We start from the raw sequence: 12,627 nt of genomic DNA, 5'->3' as shown, positions 1-12,627 counted from the left end.
TAATATATCTGCCTACAGATAAACTGGCCTTCAAAAATAAACCCATCCTGGACTGAAATGTGTGGCAATTAGCCTCACCCTATACACTCCATAAAATATAACAAAGTAGTGTTTGGCATTTATGGGAATTTCTTGCATGAGATATAAATATGCATTTCATAATGTCTCCGGGGATTCATGGTGTCTGATTCAGAATGTGGGCCTGTCTTGTCTTTATCATCAGCCCTCAATGCAGCATCTCGCGTCTCACACGCCCGTGACGACAGAGGGCGGGGCTGAGGCGTGACGTGATTTGTTGCTACTCTATTCAGCCAATGAGGCTCGAGCAGCACGCAAGCTTCGCTTCAGCGCTGGTTTAAATATCAGTCAACAAGGCGCGCTGTTTACTGTAATCATTAAATCAGAGCCCTGTTATTATCACCTTAATAACCATAGTGATGTCCCGAAGCGTTATAAACAAATTCACGTTAAATCCACTTTCACGAAGCATGCCTGTTTGCGGACAGGTGGGTAAATTTACAGTGAAACCGTCCCCTCTCTTTAAGATCCTTAAGGTTTTAAAATGAGTATGGCTTCTGTGAGATAATTAACAGCGAACTCGTTGCATTATAATAATGCGCGTGTGCTATAATTGGCAGAGGCGTTTGCTATCGCGAGAGGACAAGGAATGACGATTATATTTATAAATATATTGCATATATTATTATACTGTATTTATATGAATATAAGAAAGAGAAGCCACCTCTGTGCTCGTATGCGTATTTTTTTTCGATGTAATATTTTGGACGTGCCTGTTGTTATTTGTATGTTTTTCGTAAGGTAGGTTTTATGTCAACGAAAATGTGCACGGCCAAGATTATGGCTTTCTCTCTCTCCTAGTGTCGAATCGCGTGTATTACAAGCGAAGCACGTGAGAAAAAGTTCTGCCGCTAGAGGGTATGCGGTTGCGATTGACGTCAGCCATAGAGATGGGCAACGATTTCCGCGACTCGGTTCTTTCGAACTGTTCTGGTCAAAGAATCAATCAAAACGATTCACCAATTCCTTTATTTCATGACCTGCTTGCGTCATCACGCAGTCCCTTGACGTTCAGGCGTGCATCTTTTAGAAACGTTTCTTTATGCATGAACACATGTCTGTTTATTGTTTTTGTTTCGGTTTTAGATGCAAGAGTAGTTAATAGTCATCTCAGGTGTATTAGTTCAGTTTGTTGCTGCCACGATTCAGACATTAAAATGTAGTTATTTAGAACCAAAATATAATTTACATTGGCATTCAGCGGTGAAATATTACATTTAGACTCCAGTTGCATAAACCTAACCTCTATGTTAAGACAGTGTGTCTTTAATAACTAGTCTGACCAACGAGCAGTTATCTAAGGAGCAATTAATTCAGTTTTAAGTTTTTATGTAACCAAATGTTTATTCTGATCCTTCTTAAAGGAAAAAAATAGAAATTGCTAAAATTAAAATTAGTCTAAAACGTGTTTGCATCCTGCCCTATAAACTAAGATTCGGATCAGGCTGGTTTTGTTGATTCATAGAAAAGATTCGAAAGATTCGAACGTCGCCACCTCTCGCCACAAGAGAAGAAGAACGGCGTCTAGCCTACTCACAGCAGCGAAAACAACATCTGTAGCACATCGTTTCGTCTCACCGGTAAATGCCTGAAGAGTCAACATGGTTTGCGGAGGATTTACGTGCTCGAAAAACGCCCTCTGTTCGCTAAATGTAGTTTATATGGTGAGTCGCGCATACATGAACACTATAGCTCAGCTAGCCCGTTAGCAGCGGCTAATCCGGTATAAATGCTTGAAACAGTTCGTTCACCTTATTTCACAATGTGTACTAAATGTAAGGCGCGTTATTAATATTTTAATGTATTTATATTTAATATAAAGGTGTCTGTTGTTAGGTCGTAGGTGAGGTCTTTGTTTTATTGCTATCATTAGATGAATCAGCTAGCTGCTTATCTTAGGCGGTAAGTTACTAGTTAAACAAAACCTTCTAGTTTCATTTTCATTCAGGAATGAAAAGATCGGCTTTAAGTGTTAATACTAATATTGGTTTACTTTGTTTGTTGACGGTTCGTTTAAATTATGTTTCGCCATCCGGTGTTGCATAACCGCCCCTATGTTTGTGCAATCAGTCTTCATTTACTCTTTTTATCTAGGAATAAATATACACGGATACATACGTATTACACAAGTACATATGGCACCTTTTTTTATGCGTGTTCATGTCAAAACGGATAAATCTAGTCAAATATGGTTGAGTTAGTACGCACGCTATATTATGATGCATACAGAAGAGTCGCTGATCATACTTCCATAATGCTTATGACTCACACGCGTGATGACAATACTGGGTTAAAAATCATGGTGTCACAGTCACACTTAGCCAAAAATAAAGGACTTTGCGCTCAGGCAGAGCTGTAAATGAAGTGTGTTGCTACATGACTTTGGGTGGCGTAGTCTAGTGGTTAAAGATCCGTGCTAGTAACCCAAAGGTTAAAACCCTTAAAGGTAAAGAGGGTTGCCCACATGGACTGCGTTTATTATTTGTGTACTTAAAAACGTTGATTAAATACGGATTTCGAATGGAAAAGTCAGGGTTATGATCATTCAGACCCCACTGTGGCGTGTTCTGTTTGGTTCTGGTTCACGACGTTCTCCGTAATGCTGTAATCATACCCCTCATGCTGGCATTTAGGGAGGAACTGTGTGGACATTGTTCGGCCGGCTTTGGGTTTGACCGGTGACATGCCGCCCCTATCAGTAATGCTGTTCGGTAAGGTTATGTTGAGACACATGTTGCTCTCTGGACCTACAATCTTCATCCTGCTGCCCTTTGCTTTGAGTTATATAGATTCCAGACAAACCCTTAAACTGTAGATTGACCCTAGTCACGGTTTAGCTTGTAGAAATGACAGCTTGTGAGTTGTGCTTCTTGCCTCCGTTAGAGTAGTAGTAATGAGTTTAAACGAGAATGTAAAGCAGTCGTCTTTAAGCGTAGCAAAATTTCCATAGTTTTGACAACCGTAGCCCTCGCCTTAAAGTCAACATGAAATTAAATTAGCCCCATTTACTTTTTGTGAACGATTCATCAATGCAACATTCATCTTGTTATTCTGTTGGTCATGTGGAGGCCATGGACTGTTGGTAGTTACTACACCATCTAGGGACAAAAAGGCATCTTTTTCCATTGATGGCCGTTTATAATGTGCCATGTCAAAAAGTATTTGCAAATCTGCATCCTGTGTGATCTCGCTTCGCATAACCTATCGTGAAGGCAATATTATTTCGCTTCCGCGCACTGCAGCTAAAGAGTGCGTTTTTAAAAACTGGAAATCTGCGAATGCCATTTCATGTTGACTTTAAGCACAGTTTAGCGTTTTCATTACCATACCGTAGGATTGTGACACGTTTCCAAATGCTCTTTTCTTTTTGCCCTCAGCTGGTGGGTCTCCTGTTGATTGTGGTAGCAGCATGGGGAAAAGGCTTTGGCATTGTCTCCAGCATCCACATCATCGGCGGCGTCATTGCCGTGGGCTTCTTTCTACTGCTGATCGCCATTGTAGGACTCATTGGAGCCGTCCATCATCACCAAGTCATGCTTTTCTTTGTATCCTTTAAAAGCTTTTGTACTGCCTGTTTTTTTTTCCTTTTGTAGTTCAATGCCCATAAAACCAAAAATTCTAAATTCAAAAAGTCAAAATTCTCCCTTCTGAATGTTGTGAAGTCCTTGACCATAGCTTCTTTTTTCCAGTACATGGTCATTCTCTTCATTGTGTTCCTCTTCCAGTTTGGAGTTTCCTGTTCTTGTCTGGCCATGAACCAGGGTCAACAGGTAATCCTAATGAACTTTAAAGCACTCTTGTTGTTGTTGTTGTTGCACAAGTGTCTGAGTATGATTCCTGGTAATTGTCTCGTCACGTTACCAAAACAGGAGAAGCTGCTGAACTCATCCTGGGGAATAATGAGTAACGACACAAGAATCAGCCTTGAGAAGAAGCTGGACTGCTGTGGCCTGTTCAACAATTCGCAGAGCCAGGCAGTGTTTGCAGGAGACTTACCCCTCTGCGATTCTGTAAGAATACATAATTGTGCCTTTTTTGCTTTACTTTGGCTTTTTAACATATTATTGAACCGATAAAGTAGTTATGAATGAATAGAACGTTTGCATCTCATTATGACAGATAATGGATGCTGGGTTAAAAATGAGAGACGAACACCATGTTTTCTTTCCCTGCAGCCATGCCTAAAAAATAAGCTCTGCCTCACTTGTGGTGAAAAGATGCTCCAACATTCATCAGAGGCTTTGAAGATCCTCGGAGGAGTCGGCCTCTTTTTCAGCTTTACAGAGGTTAGTTCAGGTCACATGTGAACAGTAGAACTAATTGGTGGTAACTAACTTTCGAGGCCTGGCATAACAAGCTGAGGATTGGTCTGTTAGAGAATCATAGCTAGAATAGCTACTATAAATCACAGTTAAGAATCTGACCCCTCGTCAGAAGGATGAAATGCATATAAAGTATAGTTTTCACATTTAGAGCTCATTTGCTCTTCGGTTAGGTGCGTAATTGATTATAAAAGTGTCAAATAATATTCCACATACTCAACAAGTACATGACATAATTTTAACAAAAAATATTCTTGGTAAGATTTCATTTTAAAGTAGTTATTTTTGTAAAATCTGATTGTATTAACCACATTCAATGTTGTTGGAAATATACAGACGTTAGACTGTACATTAGTAGAATTTTATATTGAGTGACGTTCTTCAGGAGTTAAGTGCGTTCTTATTGAAATTGAATGTATTGAATTAGCTTTACTAACTAGTCTTTTTGTTCTGTGCTTTCTATTTTTATTCGTTTTTTAATTTATCTTTATATAAGAAAAGGTTTTAGCCTTTAGCCTTTTATCCTTTGTTTAAATTTGTTTTATTCATCTAGCAAAATACATTAATTTTGAATGTAATATTGCAATTTATTATTACTATTACTAGAGATTTTTTTATTTAATATTGAACATTGACCTCTTATTGTTTACATATAATTAAGCCATGCATTGATGCCATGTTCATTTTGTCATTACTTCAGCACTTGGACATGTTTTTTTTCCCTCTAGCTGTTAGGGGTGGATATAAGAGCACTTAGGAGAATTAGTTTGGTCCTCACACTGCATTTGATGCGAACCATTAAATGTAACTATAAAAAAAATAAATGTGACGATAATATTATTGCACTGATTTAAGTAAAATAAGTTTGATAACACTACTAGTTCCAAATAAAATGGAATATGAAATAATACAATTATTTTATAGTAATAAAATGTCAGTTTTACCATTTACCGGCTGTCAACCATGTCTGTATGCAAGTGAGCATTTTGTTAATTGTTTTACTGTTTTTGAACACGCATAACTTTACTCCAGCCTTGTGTTTCTAATCAATATTGCTCTCCTTTTTCTCAGATCTTAGGAGTTTGGCTGGCCATGCGCTACAGGAACCAAAAGGACCCGAGAGCGAACCCCAGTGCATTCTTATAGTCTCTCAGACCGTCTGTCCTGAACTATGTTTAGTGTAGTCCAGCTATTCCAGTTCCCCTTTGCACAGGTCGAATGGAGCGCACCAAGAGACATTTAAAGCATTAAACGCAGAACACGACCACTGATCCCCGCAACAAACTCCCATCTACACACCTGGATCACACTAGATACGAACGCACATGCAAACACATCTATTTTAGCGATAGATCTGACCCATTTTCCACACAAGGTCTGCAGAGGGCTAATTTAAACCAGCAGGAGGAGGTATCATGTATGATAGGATGCTCGTTCCGGCACTTCCCCCATCCTTGATGTGAGAAACTCTTCCTGTTTTCTGTATGCAAACCGAAAATCTGCAATGTAAAGTCATCGATGTCTGCATGTTCATAGCCTCAGTTTCTCGTGACACACTCACTTATGTACACACAACCAGGTATGATGTGCCCAAATAGTCCCTGTAGTTTCAGTGTAACGGAAAGTTAACCCCGCATAAACTATGGTAATGTTTAGTATCGGTTAGTCAAGGTGAACTACTCTGTCACGTATCTCCCAGGAAAATCACGTCAGGTGCACTCCGAACGAGCGCAGACCTGAAACATGCCTGTGTTTTGTGCAATGCTATATGAAGTCCGTCTCGATGAGGTGACTGGTCCGGCCTATGGGACATTAGTTTAGGAATTAGACGTAGAGCGTGAATATTTAAAAACATTTGTGTAACTGAGCCATGTGAATGGGAGGATTTCCCCCGCCGATGGACTGCTGTTGTACATAGTCTTTACCGCGACAGGGTTGATGTTCAGCGAATCTTTTCCATCCTTATTTAAACCACAGAGATCCTCCCGTCTCAGCCGGGTCTCGCTATTCTCACTGGACTTCTTAAGTTCTCCATTTCCTCTAAAGCTTAGTATTACTCATGGATTTTGTATTTTAATATCTTATGATTTTTTTTTTTTTTTTTTTTTTTTTTTGTGTGTGTGTGGATGTTTGTTGAAATAATCTCGGTGTGCCATTTACTCAGTTGGTTTAAACCAGGTACTCATGCACTAACTTGCGGTTTTTATCATTTGCAATCATGCATCGCTTCTTTTCAGCTATTTTATAAGTACTAGTACTAACGGCACCAGGTCCATATTTTTAGCACTGAATACCGGGCCATTTCAGTTAAATCCTTCTTATTTTGTGTTTTGCCAAACCTCTTGGTTTTTTTTGTCATTGCGCTTATGATTTTTTTTTTTCTTCTTGTTTTGTGCTAATAGTGTTAAGTTGCCATTAAAGTGTGAGTTTTTTGCAATGTTGATCATTGTTATTGTAGAGGATAGATCATTTGTAATGACCTTTTGTGCACACACATATGTTAATTCCATGTTCCCGTGTTATGTGTTAATTTGTTTATTCATATTAATAGTGGAACATACAGGCTAATACTCACAGTCTTAACTGCTTTAGTTTCTGCCCCACGTGACTGAGAAAATGGGAACACTGAACCATCACTCAGTACAGCTTAAATGTGTTCTGCTTCACTTGGTCATGGTATTATGAGTGTGTTTCACTGATGGATTTTGAAGAGGTGAAATCAATGTCTGTGCTATAGTAGTTATTTATTGCCGCAGTACCCGACTCGGTGAGCTGTAAGCACCATTTTCCCTGGATTTGCCTTGTATTTTTGAAACTGACTTTTCCAATTAAATATTCTTAGATCAATACCTGTGAAATCCTTTTTTTTTTTAACTGGTTTTCCTTCAACACATTTACATTTAACGTCAAGCGGTGACCCTCACAGCATCGAGCTAAATTTAAAGGAATAGTTTAAAATTAGCCCTCAGGCCATCCAAGATGAGTTGATTTATCATGCTCACCTTTTGGATCCTCTGCAGCGAATGGGTGCCATCATAATGAGAGTCCAAACAGCTGATAAAAACACAATAACGTACAGGTAATCCACGCCAATCCGTCAATTAACATATTGTGAAGTGCTGCATATTTGTAAGAAACTCATCCTTCGTTAATTTGGCTATCTATAATATTGCCTTCTATTGAAAAAATGTCCTTATCTGAATCAGGTGAGAAATAGGCGCAGATCAAGCTGTTTCGACTCTGATTCTGACGGCACCCATTCACTGAAGAGGCTCCAAACTTGTTTACATCATGGATGGCCTGAGGATGAGTACACTTTCATCAATTTTTTTATTTTTGGGTGAACTGTTCCTTTAAAGTCAGTTTTTTTTTTTGTTTTTGTTTTTTACCATGCAAAATTTTATTGTGGCTTTTGAGAACCAGGGCATTTTGTTCAGCTTTTCTAATTTGTCCTGCTTCTACAAAGTGAAGATAAACAGAGTTTGATGGGACACACACCCTTTAACAACATCATCATCATCATCATCGAAAGATATGGGAAGTGTTTCTTTTACATTTTAAACGTTAATAGACCTGTTTATTTGCATTTATTTTACATGTACACAATTATGCGCATTGTGGCTTTTTTTATTTGCAATTAGCCTTGTTTTTTCCCCCCAAAATAGGTCATATCACTTGACAGCCACTGTATTAGAATATTAAAGCTAACTGTTATTTGTTGTCATTATTTTTTCTGCAAATCACAGAAAACAGCAGGTGTTATACTTCATACTGAGTTTATACGCACTGGCGGTACAGCGTTTTTATTTTCATAACCAATAATCCATTGTGACATGAGGATAATCCTAAAAAAAGATTTGAGTTTTTTTTTCCCTTCCTTTTGTATTCAGCGTTGAGGTGTTTTTTTTTTTCCCTGTAAACAATTTACACTAGGCTGTTATATTTAGATTATGCAGCTCGTGTAGGATTGTAGGAGTGTGTAAAATGATTCATACTAGGTCTGAAAAAATATTCCACTGTAAACAATGTTATCTTACAAAATGTTCCCCTAGTGAGATACAAACACTGTGTTAGGTTGCTGTAAGGGTAAATTTGCTGTTATAATGTCTCTCAGAGGTAAAAGATCTGTTCACTCCACTTTCACTTCCAGCCTCAACAATAAGATTTGTGCTGTGTTTCTCCTTATTTATGTTGCACCTATGCTTATAGTGTTTTATATAATGGGAGAAGTCTTTGTGTTGGTTTTAGGGTAGTGTCTCTGTACCTCAAAGTGCACTGCCCCCTAGTGGTGCCCACTGGAACAACAACTACAAAAATGAAAAGCAAAGCCTGGTCAAAAGGTAAATGATTTGCTTTTTTAGAGCTTATTCGGTGTCTGTATGGTGTTTATAATCCATAATTCAAACATATATCTGGTTATCGTTCACGAAAACTATTAAAACGGTCTTCTGAATAAATTGCTGAAATAAAATAAGTACATAAATATTAGATCAAAACTAAAGTGAGATTAAATTAAAAATGTATTTAAAAAAAAGTAAAAAAAAAATACTACAAAATGAATTGGAGTAAAATCTTTTATAATATAAATAATCAAAATATTTAGTAATAAATGCTAAAATGCCACTGGTTCATACAAAATCACAACGTAAAACCCTCAAAATGAACACCGGAAATAAGTAAAATGATAAATGCACAAGACAAAATTGCAAAAATTTAAATTAACGTTTAAAGTAAATTGGAAGCAAACAAGTGAAAGCTAATTCAAATGATTAATAAATGCTGAAGTTGCACCAATTCATACAAAATCAGAAGTTGTGCATGACCTCAGAGCCTGAAGTAAAAATCACAAGAACGCAGAACAGAATTATTTCAACTTAAATTTACAGCAAACAGGAAATATAAAAATAAAAGCTGAATTAAATGGGGAAAAATGCTTATTATACAATGTCAAAATATCACTGGTTCATACAGTTTATACAAAAACTGAATATATATCGAACAAAATTGAAGATAAAATAAGGATGTGCTATACTGTGAATAATTACAGGAAGCAACTGTCTTCACAGCATATACTCCATTCTATTGCTTTTATGAAGGCAAGCATAAAATAGCACCCTTCGTATAATGCCTTTCTGTACTTGTTGAATCTCTGAGCTGCATCTTACGACATTATCATTTGCAAGTTATCACCACGTTTGCAGTGATGAGCTTCAGTGCATCAATAATTGTTGCCAGTGGCCGCAACAAATAGATAGAATGGTTCACAGCTGAAAGCACTTCACGGCTAAACACATCAGCTCAACTTAAAACGGAAGAACCTGTAAGATGCAATGCGAAATGTATCGTCTTTTGAGCTTATCTGTTATTTTAAATATTTTATTTTCAATAACGTTACTGTATGTTACCACTTCATTTCTTGAAGGCCCCCTCTTTCTGTGCCGCCGGCTGCTTATGTAAGTAAAATGTGCACTGTAAGGTGTCTGGTTTCCTTGAATTTCCGGTCAACAGGATTTTGGACGCGCTCAGCAAAGCAAAACCCCATCCTGTCAGCACACTTGGACGCCATGTTTGGGACATTTGCCAGTTCTCGCTCCTTTCCACGAGCGCCCATATGCACAAACCGGTCTGACCACCTGTCTGGAGACCGATATAGCAAAAGGTCTGTAAGATTTCGGAGAAGCAGCCTCAGCGAAGGCTTAAATGTAGAAGCGCGAGGCATGCAACGTCTCTCTCTCTCTCCGCATCCTGACCTATGAGGTGTTATCGGCTGTGACGAATGCCGTGTTTGCTGGCCGAGGCTGATGAGGACAGATAATGGAGCCGATTGTGATCCGGTCGGACAAACGGGAAGAGTGATCTCTCCCATCAGAACGGGGAGACAAGCGGGTCAATACTGGCATGAATAATGGAACGGACTAGATGCATGTTGTTAGTGGGAATGAAGACGGACCGGCCGGACTGTCTGTGGGAAACACACCATACAGTCCAATCGGTCAGCATCAGATGACCTGTTTGGAAAAGACGAAGCTGAGAAGCCGACTCTAGAGCTTTTAAAGAAATAGTTTGCCCCCCAAAAATGAATATCTGCTGAAAATTCAGTCCAAGATGTATAGTATAGTACAAAACACGGTACCTTTTTAATGCTTTTGCACCTTTTAGGTTTAAATGTGTACACTTGTAAGTACTATTATGGACCCTTCAGGTACAAAAATGTACTTTTTTGAAAAAGCACAGCCCCAGCGACAGCTTTTGTACCTTTTATTTCTGAGAGCGTTGGAACAGATTTGAAGAAATTTGCTTCATTTACAGTGAATGGGGGCCGTCAGTCCAAAAAGCCGATTAAAAACATTACACACCACTCCACCCCAGTCCATCGGTTAACTTCTTGTAAAGTGAAAAGGTGTGCGTTTCTAAGAAAGAAATACGTTATAGAAGAAAGTAAGTCTTAGAGCTTGTGTTGTGGTATATTGGCTTTTTATTTAGCATGCAAGGGGCTCGCATCTTGTTTGAACGTGATGCTTTTTAAACCAAGCACAGCTGAACCCGACAGTGATCACGATGCATTTTCATTGTACGTATAAGAGAAGCTTTGATGTTATGATAATAACTGTTTGTGTTCCACAGAGAAAAGTCATAGGAGTTTCAAGCGACATGAAGGTGAATACATGATGATCAAAGCAAATGTAGATGATCTGTGTAAAGTGCAAGTTGATTGGATAGATCAAATTTAGAAGTAAGTGGCTGATTTCTGTTTTTGTTTTTTTTTTTTGGTAAAGAAATTAATACTTTCATTCAGCATGGATGCATTAAATTTACTAAAAAAGCGGCAATAAAAATAAATGCTGTTTTTTATTTCTAAAATATTCCTGAACAAAATGTGATACAGTTTTTAATATAGTCAAATAGAAAAGTTATTTTAAATTGTTGTATTTTACAATATTACTGTTTTTACTCTATTACTTTAATTTAAGACTATTGTAGATATTTTTTATTTATTTTTTTCATTTTATTTTACCATATAATTGATAATAATAATAATAATAATAATAATAATAATAATAAATCAACACACTGCACCTCTTTTTCAGTAATGGTTCAGTTGTTTGCATTGTTTCTTGAGCGTCTGTTTATATGTTGAGCGTAAGGTATTAAAATATTATCATATAAATGTTTCCCAGGAAGTGTTTGTGGGTACGAGTGTCCACTCGCTTTGTAAAAGTTCAATTATTGCTAGGCAGAACGGACACACTATATGCCTCTGTGCGGTATAGTCATGCCATAACAATGAATCAGCGACGTGTACGTAATGATTTGTTAGAGATTGATCTGTACTTCCAGAGAGGATCGTTTTTGACAGCTCATAGCCAACCAGGATCTGACTCACTGTCCATTATAACTGTAGAGGATTGATCAAAGTTACGTAAGAGTGTGTTTATGTACAACGCCATCAGAAAGTATCGTGTGCTCTACAGAAGAAAGAAAGTCATACGGGTTTGGAATGACATAAGGGTGAGCAATTTTTTAATTTTTTTGGGGGGGGTGAATCATCACTTTAAATCATTATTATTATAACCCTCAGAGATGATCCCTGAATAAAAAATGTTACTTAATATTATTGGATTGGACTATAACTCAGATCACACAAAGTCTAACAGCTTTCCCTAAAAAAAATGACATATTTGTACTTTTTAGAGATATTTTATATCCACAATGTTTTCCTTGTCAAAACAATAGCTTCAAAATGTCTTATTATTTTTGTATTATTACCCAATATTGGATTCCATCTATTTATCAGCTTTTCCACTTAGCACAGGTTTTGTATTTTTCTTTTTTTAACTGACTGGTTGGTATTTATCCACCATTATTTGTTTCTTTTTTTTCCAGAAACGCCACGTCTCGGTGTACTTTATTTAACATGAAGTGTCCATGTACCTTTTTAGAGCGAGTTGTAAATTTGTATCAGTATCAGTGGTACATCAGGTAAGCGGTAATGAAAGAAACAATTGTCACTTCATTCCTCCAGGTCCTAACTACTTAACACAGTGTGCAATAAACGCGATGGCCGGGTGTGAAAGATCAATTTTTAGAGCCGCCCTGGTAAGGCAGAAATTGACAAGAATCTCAATCAATAAACTGCATTAGAGCGCTGACCCGTCAGCTAAAGCCGTGAATGCGTCGTTATATGGGTCAGACCTGTTATGCAGAACATCACATTTCAATAGGCAAA

The 12,627-nt window shown here is 37.6% G+C and overlaps 1 protein-coding gene across 1 annotated transcript; it reads left to right on the top strand.

Annotated features, from left to right (window-relative positions):
• Positions 1–1,555: 1,555 nt before the first annotated feature.
• On the top strand, positions 1,556–7,249 carry tspan31 (tetraspanin 31). Its single transcript, XM_043225144.1, has 6 exons — positions 1,556–1,742; positions 3,456–3,623; positions 3,768–3,848; positions 3,948–4,088; positions 4,254–4,364; positions 5,472–7,249. The coding sequence occupies exons 1-6, from the start codon at positions 1,680–1,682 to the stop codon at positions 5,544–5,546; spliced, it is 639 nt and encodes a 212-aa protein (XP_043081079.1). The 5' UTR covers positions 1,556–1,679; the 3' UTR covers positions 5,547–7,249.
• Positions 7,250–12,627: the final 5,378 nt, after the last annotated feature.

This window comes from Puntigrus tetrazona, chromosome 23 (genome assembly GCF_018831695.1).
Source record: "Puntigrus tetrazona isolate hp1 chromosome 23, ASM1883169v1, whole genome shotgun sequence".
Lineage (NCBI taxonomy): Eukaryota > Metazoa > Chordata > Actinopteri > Cypriniformes > Cyprinidae > Puntigrus > Puntigrus tetrazona.
Note: the sequence above shows the minus strand (reverse complement) of the source record. Positions and strands in the feature narration are given on the sequence as shown.

Excerpts from the sequence above, each read along its gene's own strand:
- tspan31 (XM_043225144.1), top strand. The coding sequence starts at position 1,680 with ATGGTTTGCGGAGGATTTACGTGCTCGAAAAACGCCCTCTGTTCGCTA. Across the intron at positions 3,849-3,947 it reads CCATGAACCAGGGTCAACAG|GAGAAGCTGCTGAACTCATC; the intron begins GTAATCCTAATG and ends TTACCAAAACAG. Across the intron at positions 4,365-5,471 it reads TCTTTTTCAGCTTTACAGAG|ATCTTAGGAGTTTGGCTGGC; the intron begins GTTAGTTCAGGT and ends CCTTTTTCTCAG.